This window comes from Jaculus jaculus, chromosome 4 (assembly GCF_020740685.1).
Source record: "Jaculus jaculus isolate mJacJac1 chromosome 4, mJacJac1.mat.Y.cur, whole genome shotgun sequence".
Lineage (NCBI taxonomy): Eukaryota > Metazoa > Chordata > Mammalia > Rodentia > Dipodidae > Jaculus > Jaculus jaculus.
The window spans coordinates 160,793,386-160,811,322 of NC_059105.1; the positions used below are offsets into that span (position 1 = coordinate 160,793,386).

Consider the following 17,937-nt stretch of genomic DNA (forward strand, 5'->3'; position numbering starts at 1 on the left):
TTATAAGGCCCACTCATTCTGCGGGAATTCATATCTGGTACTGAAAAACAAGTCAGAATCCTATGAATAGTGAGGTCACAGACTCTAGAGAGAAGCTTCTACTGTTCTTTGGCTAACAAGAGAGGGTATACCCATAAAAAGTCTTTAATGGCTAAAAAAGGGGTTACAAACATCAAATCCTCCCTAAATTAATAATGCTTATCCCATTTAAACTATGCTGACTTCATTCTCCATTGGAGAATCTGTTCTTTTTCAGAAGATAGTGAGACTGGAGGAGATAAACTACCCGTTGCACTTCAGCCATGCAAGAGTGCTACTTCCATGCTGAACCTGATAATCAGTGCCAGGGTGTAGCAGACAAACCTTGAGGATACTTAACATCTACCAAAGCAGAGATCTAGAGGCTCCTAAGAGTGCATCACTGAAGTAGATTTACAACCTACCTGCCATGGCTCAGGGAATTTTGTGGAAGAGGGGGTGGAAAGACTGTAAGAGCCACAAGTTGAGACATCATGCCCAGAGGTATTCCCCTCCCCCCCGCAAATAACTGATTACTGCTCCCATAATGCATAAACCACAACCCCATGGGGAATACCTGAAACCCCATTGAGGAAGGACAGGGACAAGGGAAAAGAAGGTACCAACACATGATGTATCCATACAAAATATGTTGTTAATAATAGTAAGTCTTTTTGGGGCTGGAGAGATGGCTTAGTGGTTAAGCGCTTGCCTGTGAAGCCTAAGGAGCCCGGTTCGAGGCTCAATTCCCCAGGACCCACATTAGCCAGCTGCACAAGGGGGCGCACACATCTGGAGTTCGTTTGCAGTGGCTGGAAGCCCTGGCGCACCCATTCTCTCTCTCTCTCTCTCTCTGTTGCTCTCTCTCACTGTTGCTCTCAAATAAATAAATAAACAAACAAAATTTAAAAAAAATAAGTCTTTTAAATGTCTACATTTATTCCCTTTGATCTATACTGCTCTCACTCTTGACTGGAGAATCTGCTTTTCACACATGGCAGTGATTATCAGGGAGAACCAAGATCCATAAATACAACAAAAAAAGTTAGCTGAGTGCCTGGCAAGAGACAAATCTCTATCACATATGCGAGGGACCAGGAGAGAGTACAGAGGAAGTGGCAATTTAAACATGAGTGCTGTTCTCAGTCTGACATCCTCCTCGAGGGAGATGGTCGTAGACACTGAGGAGACTCAAAGCAGAAATGCAGAGATTTCAGAGAGCTCAATAGTAAAGAAGATATAACACTTCTTCCAAGGCTTAGGGAATATTGTGCAAGAGTGAGTGGAAATATTGTAAGAGCCACAGAGTGGGAAGGTATTTCCTGAGGCATTGTCCCCCCACCCAAAGAGACTGAATGATGTATTCATTACCCCACAGTGAATACAAATAACCCAACTGAGGAAGATCCTCAGTGGAATTGGGATGGGAGCCATGGAATGTAAAAATATAATTATATGGGAATATGACCAATATACAATATGTTCATATTGTAAAGTTTATAACAAACATAAAAACACCTGAAGAGAATAAGTGCCATTTCCTGACACACCACATTTTGAGAGATAGTGTTCTATAAGTTTGTAAATATTAGTTGACCTACAATCCTTTTAACTGGAACCCTTCCATAAGAATCACTTGTGGAGGTACATTTCAGATTTCCCATACACAATCTGCCTGTATTTACTGAAAAGAAAACTAATAAATTAAATTAAAAAAATGTAATCTCTGGGCTGGAGAGATGGCTTAGCGGTTAAGCGCTTGCCTGTGAAGCCTAAGGACCCCGGTTTGAGGCTCAGTTCCCCAGGTCCCACGTTAGCCAGATGCACAAGGGGGCGCACGCGTCTGGAGTTCGTTTGCAGAGGCTGGAAGCCCTGGCGCGCCCATTCTCTCTCTCTTCCTCTATCTGTCTTTCTCTCTGTGTCTGTCGCTCTCAAATAAATAAATAAATAATTTAAAAAATGTAATCTCAAAAAATAAATAAAAAATAAAAGTTTAAAAACAAGAAAAAAAAAGAAGCCATATAGCTCTTAAAGTTGTTCAATTAGCTATAATATAGATATAGTTAGATACACAAGTATAGATATCACTTTTTGGAGTCTTAAATGATTGTGACTAGATTTTTTTCAAGACAGTAATTTTATTTTTTCTTGATTAAAAATTTTCTCTCAATATTTGAGTGTCAAGTTTCTAATGAGGAAGAGAAAGTACTAATTAAGAAGGTGCTACTTAGTAAAGGTGCTTGAGACCCTATTTAGAAGAGTATTCAGAAGCATGTAATTTGGGTAATATATTTATTCTTTGTGACAGTGCTTCCAAAGATACCACTGTGACTTTAAAGAAGTGACATCACACACTTAATTCATGACTTACTCTCTATAAAATAATCTCCTTAGGTCATATTTCATATCTTTACCTAGAATGTTTTTTTTTAATCTTTCATATTTTAGAGAAATGACTTATCTTTTCCCACAGAGAGTAATACATCAAATAAATAGCACCATAGGTAATTTACTTGGGGCCAGGGGATATAGTTTAAGTTGCACACTTAAAACAATTGCTCTTTCTCTCTTTTGCTGTAGGTCAAACCTAGAGGCTAATGCATGCTGGGTAAGAGCTCTGCCACTGCTACTATTAAGCTATATCCTCACTAAGCCATCTCTCCAGCCCTATATGTCTTAATTATACCATTTTTAAAGTCATCTGTATTTGACCTTTTTGCTAACTTCTAATACAGTCAATAGATAGTGTATACTTTTCCTTTTAGCCACCAAGTATTAATATGTATCCTGAATATACTTCTAATATTATTTAGCTTTTAGTCTTTGACACTGGAGCATATTTACTTTATCATCTCAGCCTTCTTTAGAACAATATTTTTTTCCTAATTCATCAAAGGGATATTGTAATGGATTCCAAAATGACTCAGTAAGAACCTTGGTTCTCTATCTGAATCAAAATTTTAGGAATAGATTAAACTCTCAAAGTGTAACTATGGCTACTACTTTAATGGGAAATATCATAAAGAGATAGGTTAAAAGTTTCTAATTCAAATTAATGAATTAGATGGTCTTGAACAGCTGGGTCTACATTTTTTTTCTTTTTTACTTATAATGAAGGATTTTGACTTTGCTATGGCTAAGCTGCCATGTTTGGAGGTCTGGAATAGTCAAGGCAACCAAGCTTAGTCTCCTTATACCATGGACATTCACAACTGCCTTTATAGTAACAGTTATCATATGGTTTGGAATATCTATATTATAGACACTGGCAAACATTTACAATTAAGAAACTTCCTAATGTAATGTTAGAAAGTGATTAGGCTAGGTCAGTTTTTTTCTGACTTCAAAGTCAAGCTCTTTTCACTAAACAATACAATCTTCTGTCATAGAAAATAATCACTTGAGTGGCTCAGACACCTCAACAACAAATAAATCTAGGTTTGAGTCAAAAGAAAAGCTATTTTGACTGAAATGTTTGTCAAGTTTACCTATGAACTTATCTAACTAGTGATTAATTAGTGGTTGGAATATAGCAACTAACTGTCTTAAGCCAAAAAAATGAGAGATGATAAATACATGAGATATGTATAGGCAACATTAAAAAACTACCACCATTTTAGGGTCACTGTACCATGGCTTTAATTTTGTTGTCATCCTCTACCCCCCCCATTTTTTTAATAAAAATAGAAATGGTAAGACACAACTAGGAAAAGTTATTATTTTCAGAATTTGGGGGCAGGAGAGAGAGCTCAGCAGCTAAAAGCACTTGCTTACAAATTCTGATAGTCCGAGTTTGAAACCCCAGTACACACATAAAGCCAGATGCACAAAGTGGTGCATGTATCTGGAGTTCTGTTTGCAGCAGCACGTCCTGGTACACCCATACTGTCTCTATCTTTCTCTCTCCAATAAACAAATATTTTTTTAAAAAGAATTTGCCTTGTGATAAAAATATCTCCTGTCATGACTCTACCTTTACCTTATAATCTGTATTACATTTTCACTTAGATAACATTAATGAATCAATTACAATATAAAAATATTTATTCAATGAATATAAAACTTTATTTATTACTATAATATCTAACTCAAATTATAAACTTCCAGAGATACTGTTTTCAACTACTTTTTTAAAACCATGCAATAATTTGGGACCATATTATTTGGGCCAAATGATCAGAGGACCTTGATGCCTGAAGACTGGGATTTAGACTAAGTTGTTATTAAAACAATACAAAATAATAAACATGAAAAGCACTTCATTTGTTTTGAAGTACTACAGAAATATAGATTATATTTTTAGAAGACAAGCATAATATTGATTACATGAATTAAAAAATCATTTTAAACTAAGTTTTTCCCAGAACTTAGGTGGTAGATTATTTTTCTGGTGTTTACTGCAAGAGATATTTCTCAAAGTTCTCAATTTTTAAAAAAAAACACTATCTTCATAACTCAGCTGCTTAATTTCTCAATGTTCAGAAGTCATGTAATTTTCATAGTGTTTATTGGTAATTATTACATTGTTATTCTCATTTAATAAATGATTACCAGGGAGAAAACATGGGCTTTCTAATCAAGTTTAAATAACTTGGGATTCTTCTTCTACTTATTTAAATATTTGAGCTCTCATTTTCTCCTTAGAAAAGGAGTATCTCATAGGTGTTGTATAGGAGAAAAACAAACTACTGTTTGTAAAATTTACCTATTATCTTTACCTAACTTGGCTACTGATCTTACTTGAGATCTACTTTCAATGAATGCCTAATTTAAGGAGGCTGTACAACCTGTGCTTGAGACTGTTTGGACCAGATGAGTAGCTTTGCATGTCAAGGGCTCTGCATAAAGTTGAGATTATTGAACTGTAAAATGGTATTCTTTGGTAGAACTTTTCAAAGGAGTAATTATTTAGGAGAGTGTTCATGATCATAATGGTTGTTTATGATAAAGAAAATATTTCACTTTATTATAAAGGATTGTGATTTTTTTAATTAAAAAACCACTATTTGGGGACTTTTAAGTTTTCTCTGAATTGTCCATTTGCCCTTACAGACTTTATGAAACTAAAACCTGGCAAAATTCTATGGAACATTTCAAGATCTTTCACCAAAGTCTTAGGAACTCCTACTTTATAATAAAATAAATGTCTGGTTTTAACAAATGCCTCAGGGAAATTTGCTTTTATTTTCCACGAGACAATTGTGCTTTCAGCACAACAGATGAGAATTTAGCCTGAAGACAACTTGTGACGAAATTAATATTTTGTTTGTTCACAGAAAAGACTTTCACTTTCACCTGGCAAATGATGTACTTGATTCCTCTGTCTCACAGCTGGCATTTCATTCCTATAAAAGCCTGGAGCTGCCTCAGGAATTCTGGTAGCAAGTCCTAAAGGAAGGGAATACAAAACTATTGGCATATAATTTCTTAGCCAAGTGAACCAAGAATTTACCTAAAAAGTGTATTTCCTACAACCTGCATGGGAAGGTCCTTATTTTGTGCCTTTATCTGAGGTAAACATAGTACTGTCACAACAAAGGATTGTTGAAAGTAAGAACAAAGCTTCTTGGAAGATGTGGTGGGATGTTAGGCACAGAACTGACCTGAAGGATCATTAAACCTAGGCTAATTAGATCTAGATAGAGCCTAAGCTTGAGACAGAGGGGTGGGGGGGGTTTGTTACTATTTTATGTCACAAATCTCCACATCTTAATAAAGATATAATTTGTAAAGATAAACATTTCTGTCACATTAGCCTTCACTGAACTTGGCTGCACAATAAGTCTATGGTAGATTATGATCAGAATTTTATGGGTCAATGGTTATTAGCAGTGTCAGTTTATGATGGCAGCCTACAAACAGATGCTCAACTGGGCAAAAGATTAGAAAAAAAGAATGGCACATGATCTTGGGAAAACATAACCCTATAATTGAAGGCTTAGGTCAGTTTTTAATTCTTTGTTCCAGAGGGAGGGCGGTGATGTTTTCTTAGGACATTATAGTTCTGTCCCAGACTAGAGGCTAGGGCTGAATGCTAGTAGTCACTCTCTTGGAAGGTGAGTTCATACATGACACACGTCGCACAGCTTTTCCTGTTGCATGTTAAAGGTTTTCATAGTTTAAAAAAAAAAAAAAACTAGCCAGGTGTGGTGCACACCTTTAATCCCAGCTCCCAGCAGGTAGAGGTGGGTGGAAAGCTATGAGTTCAAGGCCAACCTGAGGCTGCATAGTGAATTTGAGGCCAGTCGGGGCTAGAGCAAGACCTTAATTTGAAACACACACACAGCTGAAGAGATGATTCAGCAGTTAAAGGTGCTTGTTTATATATATAGTCTGATGGCCTGGGTTCAATTCCCCAGTACCTACATAAAGCCAGATGTAAGCATGTATTTGGAGTTTGTGTTTGCAGCAACAGGCAGCCTTGGTGTGCCCATACTCTCTTTGTCTCTCAAATAAGTAATAAATAGTATAAAGATATCAACAATTTTTATAATTATTAGTGTATGCTTGTTTTTTACAGATAGACTCTGAATTCCATTTGTTATGAAGTATGTTTTCATTAATTCTCAGTAGATACATAATGTCTAACTGTGGAAACTAAAAATTATTCTTTGAATACTTGAGAAAATTAATAAATATTTTTTCTAGAAGTTGAGCCCAACAGATTGTTGGAAGCTCACTGGATTCTGTTTATTATTCTTAGTGTGGACAGTGTGTGTTGGGGCATGTGTGTATCAGGGAGAGCATGTGGAAGTCAGAGGACTACATCAGGGAGTTTCTCCTCTCCTTTCACTTTTAACACAGGGTCTCTCTCTCTCGAACAAATTCCTTTATTTAAAAGTGTGTGTGTGTATGTGTGTGTGTGTGTGTGTGTGTGTGTGTGTGTGTGTGTTTTGTGTGTGAAAGTACAAGTTTACAAGTGAGGAGTGAACTTCCCCTGGCCCAGCACCCATTATACCCCTGACCTGCCCCAAGTCCTGCCCAGGTCTTTGATGGGTAGGGTTCCCATTCAGTCTTGTGATAGGCTGCGGAACTCACTTCCCAATGGGCAGGCCTAGAGCCAGGTGCCCCTTCACCTGTTCTGTTTGTCCAGTTCTCTTACCAGGATCCCTTTGGTCATCACCTCTAGGACAGGGCAGCAATAAGTAAAAGAAGAAACCTGTATGCTTACTTAAAAACAAAACACCTACTTCCCCAACCTAAATTAAAAATTGGGAACCAACAACAACCCCCCCCCCAAATTACATCTATCTATATCTATATCTCTATATATCCTGTCCTAGGATTTCTTTTCTTTAAAGAAAAAGTTAAACTCTAAAACCCTGTCAACAATTCCCCTAAACTGGCAGAAGCTCCCTTTAAGGTAGATATCTGAGTCAGACACTCGCGTCCACTGAGCAATTCTATTTGTGTAAGATGAGCTGTGTATGACTGATGCAATAAAACCATCTGGAGGGGCGGGAAGTGGGGGATGCACAGGAGGCGTGGTGGTCCATGTCTTCTGTCCGGGAGTCCCCATCTTTGGCGTTTATGGATCAGGCAGGGCTGATGTCTCCAGATTCCAGAGCTTGTAAGCAGGGTGGGAAAGGGAAAGTGGGGAGGGGGAGCCCAGAGAGACAAACAGAATAGTTGTATGTGGGTGTGTAGATGAGAGAGGAAGAGAGGATTCTAAAATAGGTATCTTCTGTGTAAGAAAGGGGAAAGAGAAAGACTGGAAAAAGGAAAATAAAGGGGAAAACAAACTCCATTTCCCCTTAGGAGCCCCATTTTTCCTGCCCTGCCATGTAGTCAGCACCCCAGCACTGCAGTCTAGTTGGGGAGGGAGCAACCCCATTCCCCCTCTGATTTGCGTTTCTGTATGGTTCGTCCTCTTCAAGAGCGGTCTTGTGCGCACCCACTCCTAAGTCTCTGAGGGTGGCACCCGTTAGAGGAGTGGGAATAAACACCTCTGGTCCCTCTGAGGGTGGGGTCACAGCTTCCCGCAGCCGCCATTGGCCCGCCTGCCTCTTGTCTCCTGAGGACTGAGCATCTGGCCTCCGCCGAGGCCCCATGAAATGTTGGAGTGATTCCGCCTGGGAGGTAGAACTCCACTCTCCATAGAGGCAGGGCGTTCCCAGAAACGTGCTCAGCCAGAGCCTGCAGAGGAAGGGGGTGTAGGGGAGCTGGTGCGACTATGGCCTTCCTGGGAGACTGACACGGCTGTCTTCACAGCACAGATGTTCCCTCCCCCTGGAACGTCCCAGTTTTTTTTTTTTGTTTGTTTGTTTGTTTTTTAATTTTTACGTATTTTATTTGAGAGAGAGAGAGGAAGAAGACAACGACGACAACAGAGAATGGGCACACCAGGGCCTTCAGCTGCTGCAAATGAACTCCAGAAGCATGTGCCACCTTATGCACCTGGCATACATGGGTTCTGGGGAATTGAACCTGGGTTCTTTGGCTGTGCAACCGCTAAACCATCCTTCCACCCTCCCCCTCCCCCGTCCCCCAGTGTTTTTCTACGGCAAATCTGCTTGTTGCCGAATGAGCTGGAGACCTGAGAGACAGTGATAACGCACTTCTTGGAGAGCCCTTCCTTGGCCTCCTCACTGGGATGCGGGTTACTCAGGTAGGAGTAGAAATACTTGTTGGGGGCCTCAGTGGACTGTTTGCTAAGTCCGAGCATTTCTGTCCGGCATCCAGGAAGCCGAGCGCAGGATCAGGACAGCCCCGCAGGTGCTTGAGCTACAGCTGGATAGCGCTGAACTTGCGGTGGATGATGCTCACCATTCGTCCCATCGCCTTGGGGGCCACGGGTCTCATCTGGCCTTGTGCCCTCAGCAGGGTCATGACACGCCTGCTCACTGCTCCAGTTCCAAGTGGTGGATGCGGTGGATCTGGGCAAGCTTCCTGAGGTGGTCCGAGCGCTTAATGGAGTTGTCAGTGGACACGCCATCCCCAGAGGCTGCAGCTACTGCTGCGGAATCTTCCTGCCCCGTTTCTCAGGCCCAGGCACACCCTCTGCCAGAAGCATGCTGTCCAAACATATCAGCTGTGGGTCCAGCGGCTTCTTCTCCTGGGAACTTCGAATGCTGAGGCCTGTTTTCTCTGATTTCACACAGGACACTAAAGGGAGCAGGCTTCATTTAGGACATGTCTCCGGGCCTGGGCCTCACCCAGGCCCTGGTCGGTGATGGTCATTATCTGCTGTAGAATGCCCCCGATGTCTTGCTTCCTTCGCCCCCCCCCCCACACCTACCCATTTCCCCCACCTGGGGTCTCCTCCACCACCAGGAGGCTCTTTAATCCTCCCTCTGCTGGTCACCCACCAAACCCAGGCTTCCGTGGTCCCCTCATGAAGGGGATGACCTCAGCAGATGCTCGTCCATAGCTGGGGGGGACCCTGGGACCTCCTCCCTGCTTTGCCCCTCCCCCTGGCTGGTGACTTCCCTCTCCCTTGCCACCAAAATCGCTGGGACCGCTGCTCCCTCTGCCCAACCCCCACCTCCAGACTTGCCCATTGCCAGGGTTCACCCTGGCACTGAGAAGATATGGGGTACTAGCTGGGTCATCCCGGCCCCAGCGATGGAGAAAATGGAGTTGAAGCTAGACAGGGTCTCTTTTGCTGCTGCTTGCAAGCAGGGATTCTCGTGTTATTCCTCACATCACCACAGGTGTGTTGGGATTACAGACACATAGGCCACTTTGCATCTGTCTGTACTGTACATGGGCACTTAGCAGGATCCAACTCAGGTCTTCAGGCTTGCAATCAAGCACCTTTAATCACTGAGCCACTTCCCCTGCCCCTTGTTGGGTTCTTTTAGTTTCCAATTTCTATTATCTTTTAATACCCTTAAGGGAACATTTAATAGTCTGAACTTTCACTCAATGTTACTTGTAGCTTATTAGGGTATAAGAGAATCTGAGAATCTGAGGGCCATCTGGCTATGACATCTGTCACCCTGTTGATCGCCAGGTTTGATTCTGCTGATCTGACTGGCTAGGAGATGTCCCCTCCCTCCCTCCCTCCCTCCTCCGTGGGCATCCCTCCCAAAGCTGTGTGCTCGGTGGTCAGTGGTCGAAGAGGACCACCTTCCTGGAATAGAGTATGGGTCTCCTGTCAAGGGTGTACAAGTAGTTGCACTCCCCTGATAGAACCTCCAAACAAACTCTTGAGAGTTTGAGATCTACATGGAAAAACATTAAAGCTCTAAAATGATTACTTGCTCCTAGTTCTTATTGAAACATCCATATCAATGTTTTCATCTGGTTTTAACAGATAGCTTGGGGTAGATGATCCCCCAAAGATACTGTTTGTGCAAGTTAACTATTAAAAAGTATTTAAAGACTTTCATAGGGTAAATTCTATTTATACATTCAATTGCCATTATAATTTAAATAATAAATGAACCTTATCACAGTACATTATTTTTTGCTCTAAGTTCCATCATACAAAAGTAATGAAAAATTTCCTGCTTTAAATGTCTGAAAAGTCCTTTGAGGGTGCCTTGAGAATAGAGGTAGGATGGTGGTGGTGTTTCCAGATCTGCTCTAACCTGGACAAGAGAAGAAACATCATAGGCCATGGATGAGGGTACAATGTCTACCAAAAACTTTCAGCAATGGTCATAAGTATGAAAACTGATGGTCCTATTCCTGAGATTGGAAATAAGGAAAATATGTGGCTAAGACTGCATCTATTCAATCATATATGGATGTTTTAGACAATATCTTTCCTCAGAAGGAAGAAATAGAACTCTCACTTTCACTGGAGACACAATCAAATAACTTAGAATTTAGTAAGTTTGCCACAAAAAAATATATAGAAATAATATTTATAATAGTGAAAGAAAAAATTAAATGCAATGGATAAAATCTAATGAAAGATGAACAAGACTTCCACAAAGAAAAACAACATCACAACTGAAGTACACAGATAAATGTGTAATACCAAAGAGAGGATTTAATATTGTTAAAGATATGAATTATACCCAATTGATGTATAAATCCAGTGGAAATGCAATAAAAATCTAAGCATGTTTATATGTGAACAAATAAATTATTTCTATAAGTAATACAGAAATATAAAAATCTTAGACAATATAAAAAACAATTTTGAAGTACCAAAACACTTGGAGAAACTGCACTCATTAATATTTATAAAGCTACAATAATTAAAACAATGTGAGTAGGTGGCAAACCTGCCAATGGACTAGGAGATAAAGTCTACACACTGCATATCCATGCATAGTAAAGTCACCTTACTTGTAGGGAAACTTCTACTTTAGCTCAGTGAGGGAAGTGATAATTTCCAAATAAATGGAACTTATCAGTTTGATATTTAAATGATTCCTTCCTCATATTATACAGATAAATATATTTCAAATAAAACTTTAACTCAAATGTTAAATCTAAAACAATAAGGCTTCTAGTTGATAGTATTAAAAACTGCTTCATGACTGTGGACAAATATTTTCTTCAAACAAATACATAAAATGCAAACATTAAAAGAAAATATCAATAAGTTGAATTGCATTAGTCCTAATACTGGTTTTAAGTAATGCAGAAGCATGTTCATAATTAAATCTTTCCTATAACCTGAGCTATGCTTAATGAAAATTAAAAAGTTATTAACTTTAAAAAAAAGAAAGTGAAAGGCAAGACAAAAAGTGGGAAGAAAATACTTTGTACTATACATATCCAGGGAAAGACTGTGTACACACACACACACACACTCTTCCTATAAATAAATAAAAAAAATAGTTGTAACCCAGTAATAATGAGCAAAAGACTAAAATTTTTCATGAAATAGGATATTAATAATCAGTACATATTTTAAAAACTCCTCAAAACCATCAGAGAGCATAGATGTGTGATCCAATTTCATTCAGTATTGAGGTATTACTATATTACACTTCAAAATTACTATAATGATTATCTTTTTAAATAATTAAAAAAATTTTATTTGCAAGCAGAGAGAGAAAAAGAAAGGGAGATGGAAGGGAGGGAGAAACAGGGAGAGAGAGAGAATGGAGAATGAATGTGTATGGCTATGCCAGGGCCTCTTAACCACTGCAAATGAACTCCAGAAGCAGGTGCCACTTTGTGCACTGGCTTACTTAAGTACTGGGGAATTGAACCCAGATTGGCAAAGTTTGCAAGCGTCTTTAACCACTAAGCAATATCTCCAGACCCCAAATGACTATAATTTTTTTAAACACCTTACCAAATGGACCTCTCAATTTTATTGAAAGTAAATTGGTGCACTTACTTTAAAAAACTCATTGGCAGTATTTGGTAATCCTGTACAACTGCATAACCCACTCCCTTAAATTCTACTTCTGGAAGTATACACAACAGAATTCTGGAAGTATACACAACAGAAAGAAGTTTAATATTTGCATTAAAAATTACAAGATTGTCACGTTGACCTCATTTATGATAGTCACAGACTAAAAACCACCAAAATGTTCAAAAACAATAACTTGTCCTATATTCATCTAAAAGAATATTATACAGCAATAAAAATCATGCTGTGACATAAACATATAGTAGATTAATATTGAAAAAAGTAAAAATGTAAATATTGTATGATTTAATTCATATTAAAGTATCACAAAATTAATGGTAAAAATCCCATAAAAGTAAAAATAAATGAAGATAAAAATCAGAATAGTAGGTAATTTTGTGAAAGTTAGTGACTAATAGGTGTATGGGGGAAGCTTCTAAGATTCTAGAAACATTTTCTATCTTAATCTAAATGCTAGTTATATAGTATTTTCTGAACTCTTAAGATGTATGCACATTGTTGTTTATGTATTACAACTGGGGGGGGGGGGGTTCAAGGTAGAGTCTCACTCTAGCCCAGGCTGACCTGAAACTCACTACATAACTCATGACAATTCTCCTACCTCTGCCTCCCAAGTACTGGGATTAGAGGTGTGCACCACCACACCAGGTGAAAATATTTTTCTTTAAAGAGAAAGTATAAATATAGAAAATATAAATACATGTAATAATTTTTTTAATGTAGAAATGTCCAAACTTTAAAGAACAATTTATACCAACAGTACTTAAACTTTAGGGCAAAAAGAGAGAAAGAAAGACATTAAAAGATTGATGTCTGGTTATAAAAGTGCCCAAGAGGTAAGAGACAGAACATACTAAGTTAAAATTGAAAAAATATTATCTATTTCAGGATTAATATCAATTAGGTTATCAAATAAATTATAACTACATTAACAACTCTTTTAAACTATCAGTTTTTCAAAAATTAAAGACGATATCCCATGTTTGAATGTTATCATTAGGAGAGAAATTCTGCAAATTCTTAGAACTTGAGAATGTTTATAAAAATTAAAGAGGTATATATTCTTTGATTTAGCTTCTAGTTTTTATAATTTACCAGTTAGATATATCCATACAAACTTAAAATGATGTGTTCAGGTTTATTTCTGTACCATTTTTGTAACAGCAGGAGATTTGTAGTAAGCCAAATGTCCTTAAAGGTTAAACTGATTAAATAAATTATGGTATGTGTATTCAATTCAATATTATACAACTATAAAATTGAATGAAGAAGTGCTTAGTGTAGTGAAACTGAAACACAAGCTATACTGTAAGGTGAATCAAACATGATTATAGTAAAATGCATAAAACAGAGAGGTAAAATGAATATGCCTTTTTGATTTGTAAACACAAATTGTCTGGATACATAAACAATCAATTAGCAATGACATTTAGGTTTTAGAAGAATAGAAACAATGTATAAAGATCTGACAGGAGTAAAGTACAATTTCTTTTTGATGTTTGAATTCCATAAATGTTTATTATTCAATTTTAGATTATGGATAAGAATTTGAAAATAGGTTGTTACATAAATTTGATATAGGATATTGAATTATATGAAAGATTTCTAACTCAGAAAAAATGGTCAAGCTAATATTTTAAGCAAATTAATTTTTGCTAAATGGCATGCAGAATCATTTGTAAAAAGGAGTTTAAAAAGTAAGGACACTTGATAGAATATTTTTGTGATATTCTAGTTAGAAGGTAATACTTTTCTAGCTAGAATGGTGCTAATGGGAATATTAAAAAAAGTTAGGCAGTCCTTAAAATAAAAGCAATAAAACAGAATAAAAATATATGATAAATGAAAAATATACATAGCACACAACTAGGTTCCATATATTACAGATTTCTGAAGAGCAAAAATAAAGAATGAGGGGCCAGGTATGGTGGTGCATGCCTTTAATCCCAGCACTTGGGAGGCAGAGACAGGAAGATGGCTGTCAATTTGAGGCCACCTTGAGATTACATAGTGAATTCCAGGTCAGCCTGAGCTAGAGAGAGACCCTACTTAAAAAAAAGAATAAATAATGAACAACTTTTAAATATTGAGTACATTAACTATATACGATAATTCTAAAATAATTTCTAAAGTTCAAATACATGTTTTAAATAAAGACATTAAATTTTAATTAGTTCATATAAATTTATAAAATAATATAAATAAAATGTACATATATTTTAATGCATTGAAAATACTGTACTTTTAGCTTAATTTTAGATTATGGATGAGAATTTGAAAATAAGTTGTTATATAAATTTGATATAGAATATTGAATTATGTGAAAGATTTCTAACTCAGAAAAAATGGTCAAGCTAATATTTTAAGCTCAAACCCAGGGTTCTGTACATGATAGACAAATGCTCTGTCACTTAGCTACATACTAATACCTTCTTTTGGAATTTAGTAAAAACAGACTTAACATTCATTATCAGATATACATGATATTTTGGTGTTAAAATTATATATTTTTCCATATTCATTATTAAAAAATCAGATATAGGGCTGGAGAGACAGCTTAGCTGTTAAGGTGCTTGACTGTGAAGCCTAAGGACCCGTGTTCGACTCTCCAGATCCCACATTAGCCAGATGGTCACAGGTGAGGCTAGCACAAGGTTACACAAGCCCATTAGGTGGCACAAGTGTCTGGAGTTCAATTTCCGTGGCTGAGGCCCTGGCACATCAATTCTCTCTCTTTTTCTCTCTCCCACTCAAACACACACACACACACACACACAAAATCAGATATAAAAATATTTTTTCAACATTTTATATTGTTTGTTTTATCTAATTTATTTGAGAGAAAGAGAGACAGACAGACAGACAAAGGCCATGCCAGGGCCTCCAGCCACACTTTATTTTGATGTTTTACTTAATACCATACTATACTGTTATTTTACTTTCTTTTTCAGTAAATATGCATGTTTCAAAACAGTGTCCAGATGAATGCTATCATTTTCTTTGACAACTAAAGTATTTATTTCCCCCAAGTTTATCTCTAGACAGGAGTATAATTATTCCACAAGTTCATCTCTAATCATTTTATTTCATACTTATTAGGTATTGTTTATTTTTAAAAATATTTTATTTATTTATTTGATAGAGAAAGAGGGGAAATGAGAGAGAATGGGCACGCCAGGGCCTCTAGCCACTGCAAATGAATTCCATATGTGTGTGCCCCCTTGTGCATCTGGCTAATGTGGGTCCTGGGGAACTGAACCTGAGTCCTTTGGCTTTTGTAGTCAAACACCCTAACCACTAAACCATCCCTCCAGCCCTGTTTTTTTTTTCATAAATTAGAACGTTGTATGGATACATCATATATTAGTACTATCATTTCCATGCTCCATAACCCCATTCTGCTGAGGGCCCTCCTCAGTGGGATTGCTGGTGTTCTCCCTAGGGATATAGATGTGAGAGCATCAGTTGGTCATAGTACCTCGGGCCATTCCCTTCCACTCTGTGGCTCTTACAATCTTTCTGTTCCTTCTTCATAAAATTCATGATATTCTTTATTTATTTTTAAAAATTTTTTATTACCATTTTCCATGATTATAAAAAAATATCCCATGGTAATTCCCTTCCCCCCAACTTTCCCCTTTGAAATTCCATTCTCCATCATATTACCTCCCCATCTCATGATATTCTTAATGTATCTGCAAAATGATCTTTCTTTAAACACTTTTTAAAGCTTTGCACTCATAATGTTAATTTTATATTGGATCAAGAATACTTTGTATTTGCTTTTTGACATTTTCATACATATATACTGCATGGTCTAAGAATGTTTCTTATTTCATTTTATTTTTCTTTCTTTTTTGAGAGAGAGAGAGAGAGAGAGAGAAATAGGCATGGGGGGGAGGAAGAGAATGAGTGTGCCAGGGCTTCCAGCCACTACTAATGAATTCCAGATGCCTGTGCCCCCTTGTGCATCTGGCTTACATGGGTCCTGGGGAGTCAAACCTGGGTCCTTTGGCTTTGCAGGCAAGTGCCTTAACCACTAAGCCATCTCTTCAGCACCCTAAGAATGTTTTTAAAGACAGTCATTTGTACTTAATTTTGGAAACAAAATTGCTTATAGTTATGTTCAGAAACTGTATTATAATTATTACCATGATATAAGAATTGTGAAAATAAGTCAATAGATTACTATAGTGAGTAACCAGAAGATTGAAAAATACCACTTACCCGAAGTGGGAGACTTGCAGCGCTCAAGTTCTGGCGGAACTGGACTGTCATTCAGCTCCGTTAAACCTACAAATACAAGGAGAGAGAATCAAAGAGCTAAATATTACTGACCATATATAATCCTTATTTCTTAATTCCTTTAAGCCCTTTTCACCTGTGAAAGTTACTTACCATGCTTATGTATTTTTTTTAAAATTGTGATACATAAAAAAGTAGTAATTGACATACAGAGAGTAATTAAACATGAAAGGCGGGAGGATATAAAATTCATTAATTATTTTCACATGAATTAACTACCTTAACAAATGACCCAATTTTATTAGCAAATAGGTCCACAATAACAGAAAATAGGATTTAAAAAAGAAAACAAAATATTCTACTTTAAGAGGAAAGGATATTGATTTTTAAAAGATCTTTCAATAGATACTATAGATTTAAAGTTTTATATTTTATATATGGGTTTTCCTCAATGGCATCAAATTAGTTCTTAGAATGAATATGATGTATTTCTCTCATTTTCAGTATTTTTACTTTCCAGTCCATCAGTTTCCTGACAAGCACAAAGATAGACACAGGAAATTAGTATTTTTTTATTTTCACTATCTGCACCTTTATGTACCTACAGCATTTGTAAGACATACTTCAGTAGAGCTTCCCTATCCTTGATAGACAGTATCATATACTTTTTCCTTTGTAAATAAAAAATATTCAGTTTGCATTTAAAAATAAATCTCCATACCTAGAAACATTTGTGAATGACTAAAATTGGCTTCATTCATATTCCTTCTTATTGCTCCATTCTATAAGAAATTTGTATAATAAGCACTGTTAGATGTAAAAATCATAGAATTTTGTAACTGAAGAGTCCCATTGTGATAATGTGGATTAACCCATATGTTTTGTAGATTTGTTTAAGGGCTTAGGCTAATTATTTTTACCAATAAAATCACAGAACTACTTAACAGCTTAAAGAAAAACAATGTCATAGTACAGGCAACACAGCTTACTGACAGATGTACATCCTAAGAAATCTATCAAGTGATTTTGTCACTGCACAAATATCATAGGTGCACTTATACAAACCTGAATGGCATAGTCTTCAAAACATCTAGGTCATATAAGTTAGTACTATTTAGGCTTTATATATTTATAAGTTGCTACTATAACTTGTTAGTGTATTATTGGTGATTGTGACACAAGAATAAGTCTTTGTGTATCTAAACATGCATAATAGTGACAACAGACAGTAAAAATATAAAATGATAGGATTTTTTCAGCTTCACTATAATTTTCTGGGACTACCTCTGTTTATGCTATATGTCAGTGACTGAACTGTTTCATAGCATAAGTCTGTAAATTGCTATGCACTATATTGTTCTGCTCATAGAGTTTTGAGCACCAAC

General features: G+C 37.1%; 1 protein-coding gene and 1 pseudogene across 10 annotated transcripts in view; both read right to left on the bottom strand.

The window, feature by feature from the left end:
• The window catches only part of Stxbp5l (syntaxin binding protein 5L), a 265,174-nt gene that overhangs the window by 62,626 nt on the left and 184,611 nt on the right, over positions 1 to 17,937 (bottom strand). For 6 of the 10 annotated variants that reach the window (XM_045147811.1, XM_045147808.1, XM_045147810.1 and 3 more), the window contains one exon: positions 16,535 to 16,600. In XM_045147811.1, the coding sequence (XP_045003746.1) occupies positions 16,535 to 16,600 (66 nt within the window). Of the gene's footprint in view, positions 1 to 5,313; positions 5,407 to 7,120; positions 7,142 to 16,534; positions 16,601 to 17,937 lie in introns of all 10 variants that reach the window. The other 4 variants (XM_045147805.1, XM_045147802.1, XM_045147801.1 and 1 more) reach the window with 2 other exon arrangements.
• Positions 7,773 to 10,583, bottom strand: LOC105944656 (annotated as a pseudogene).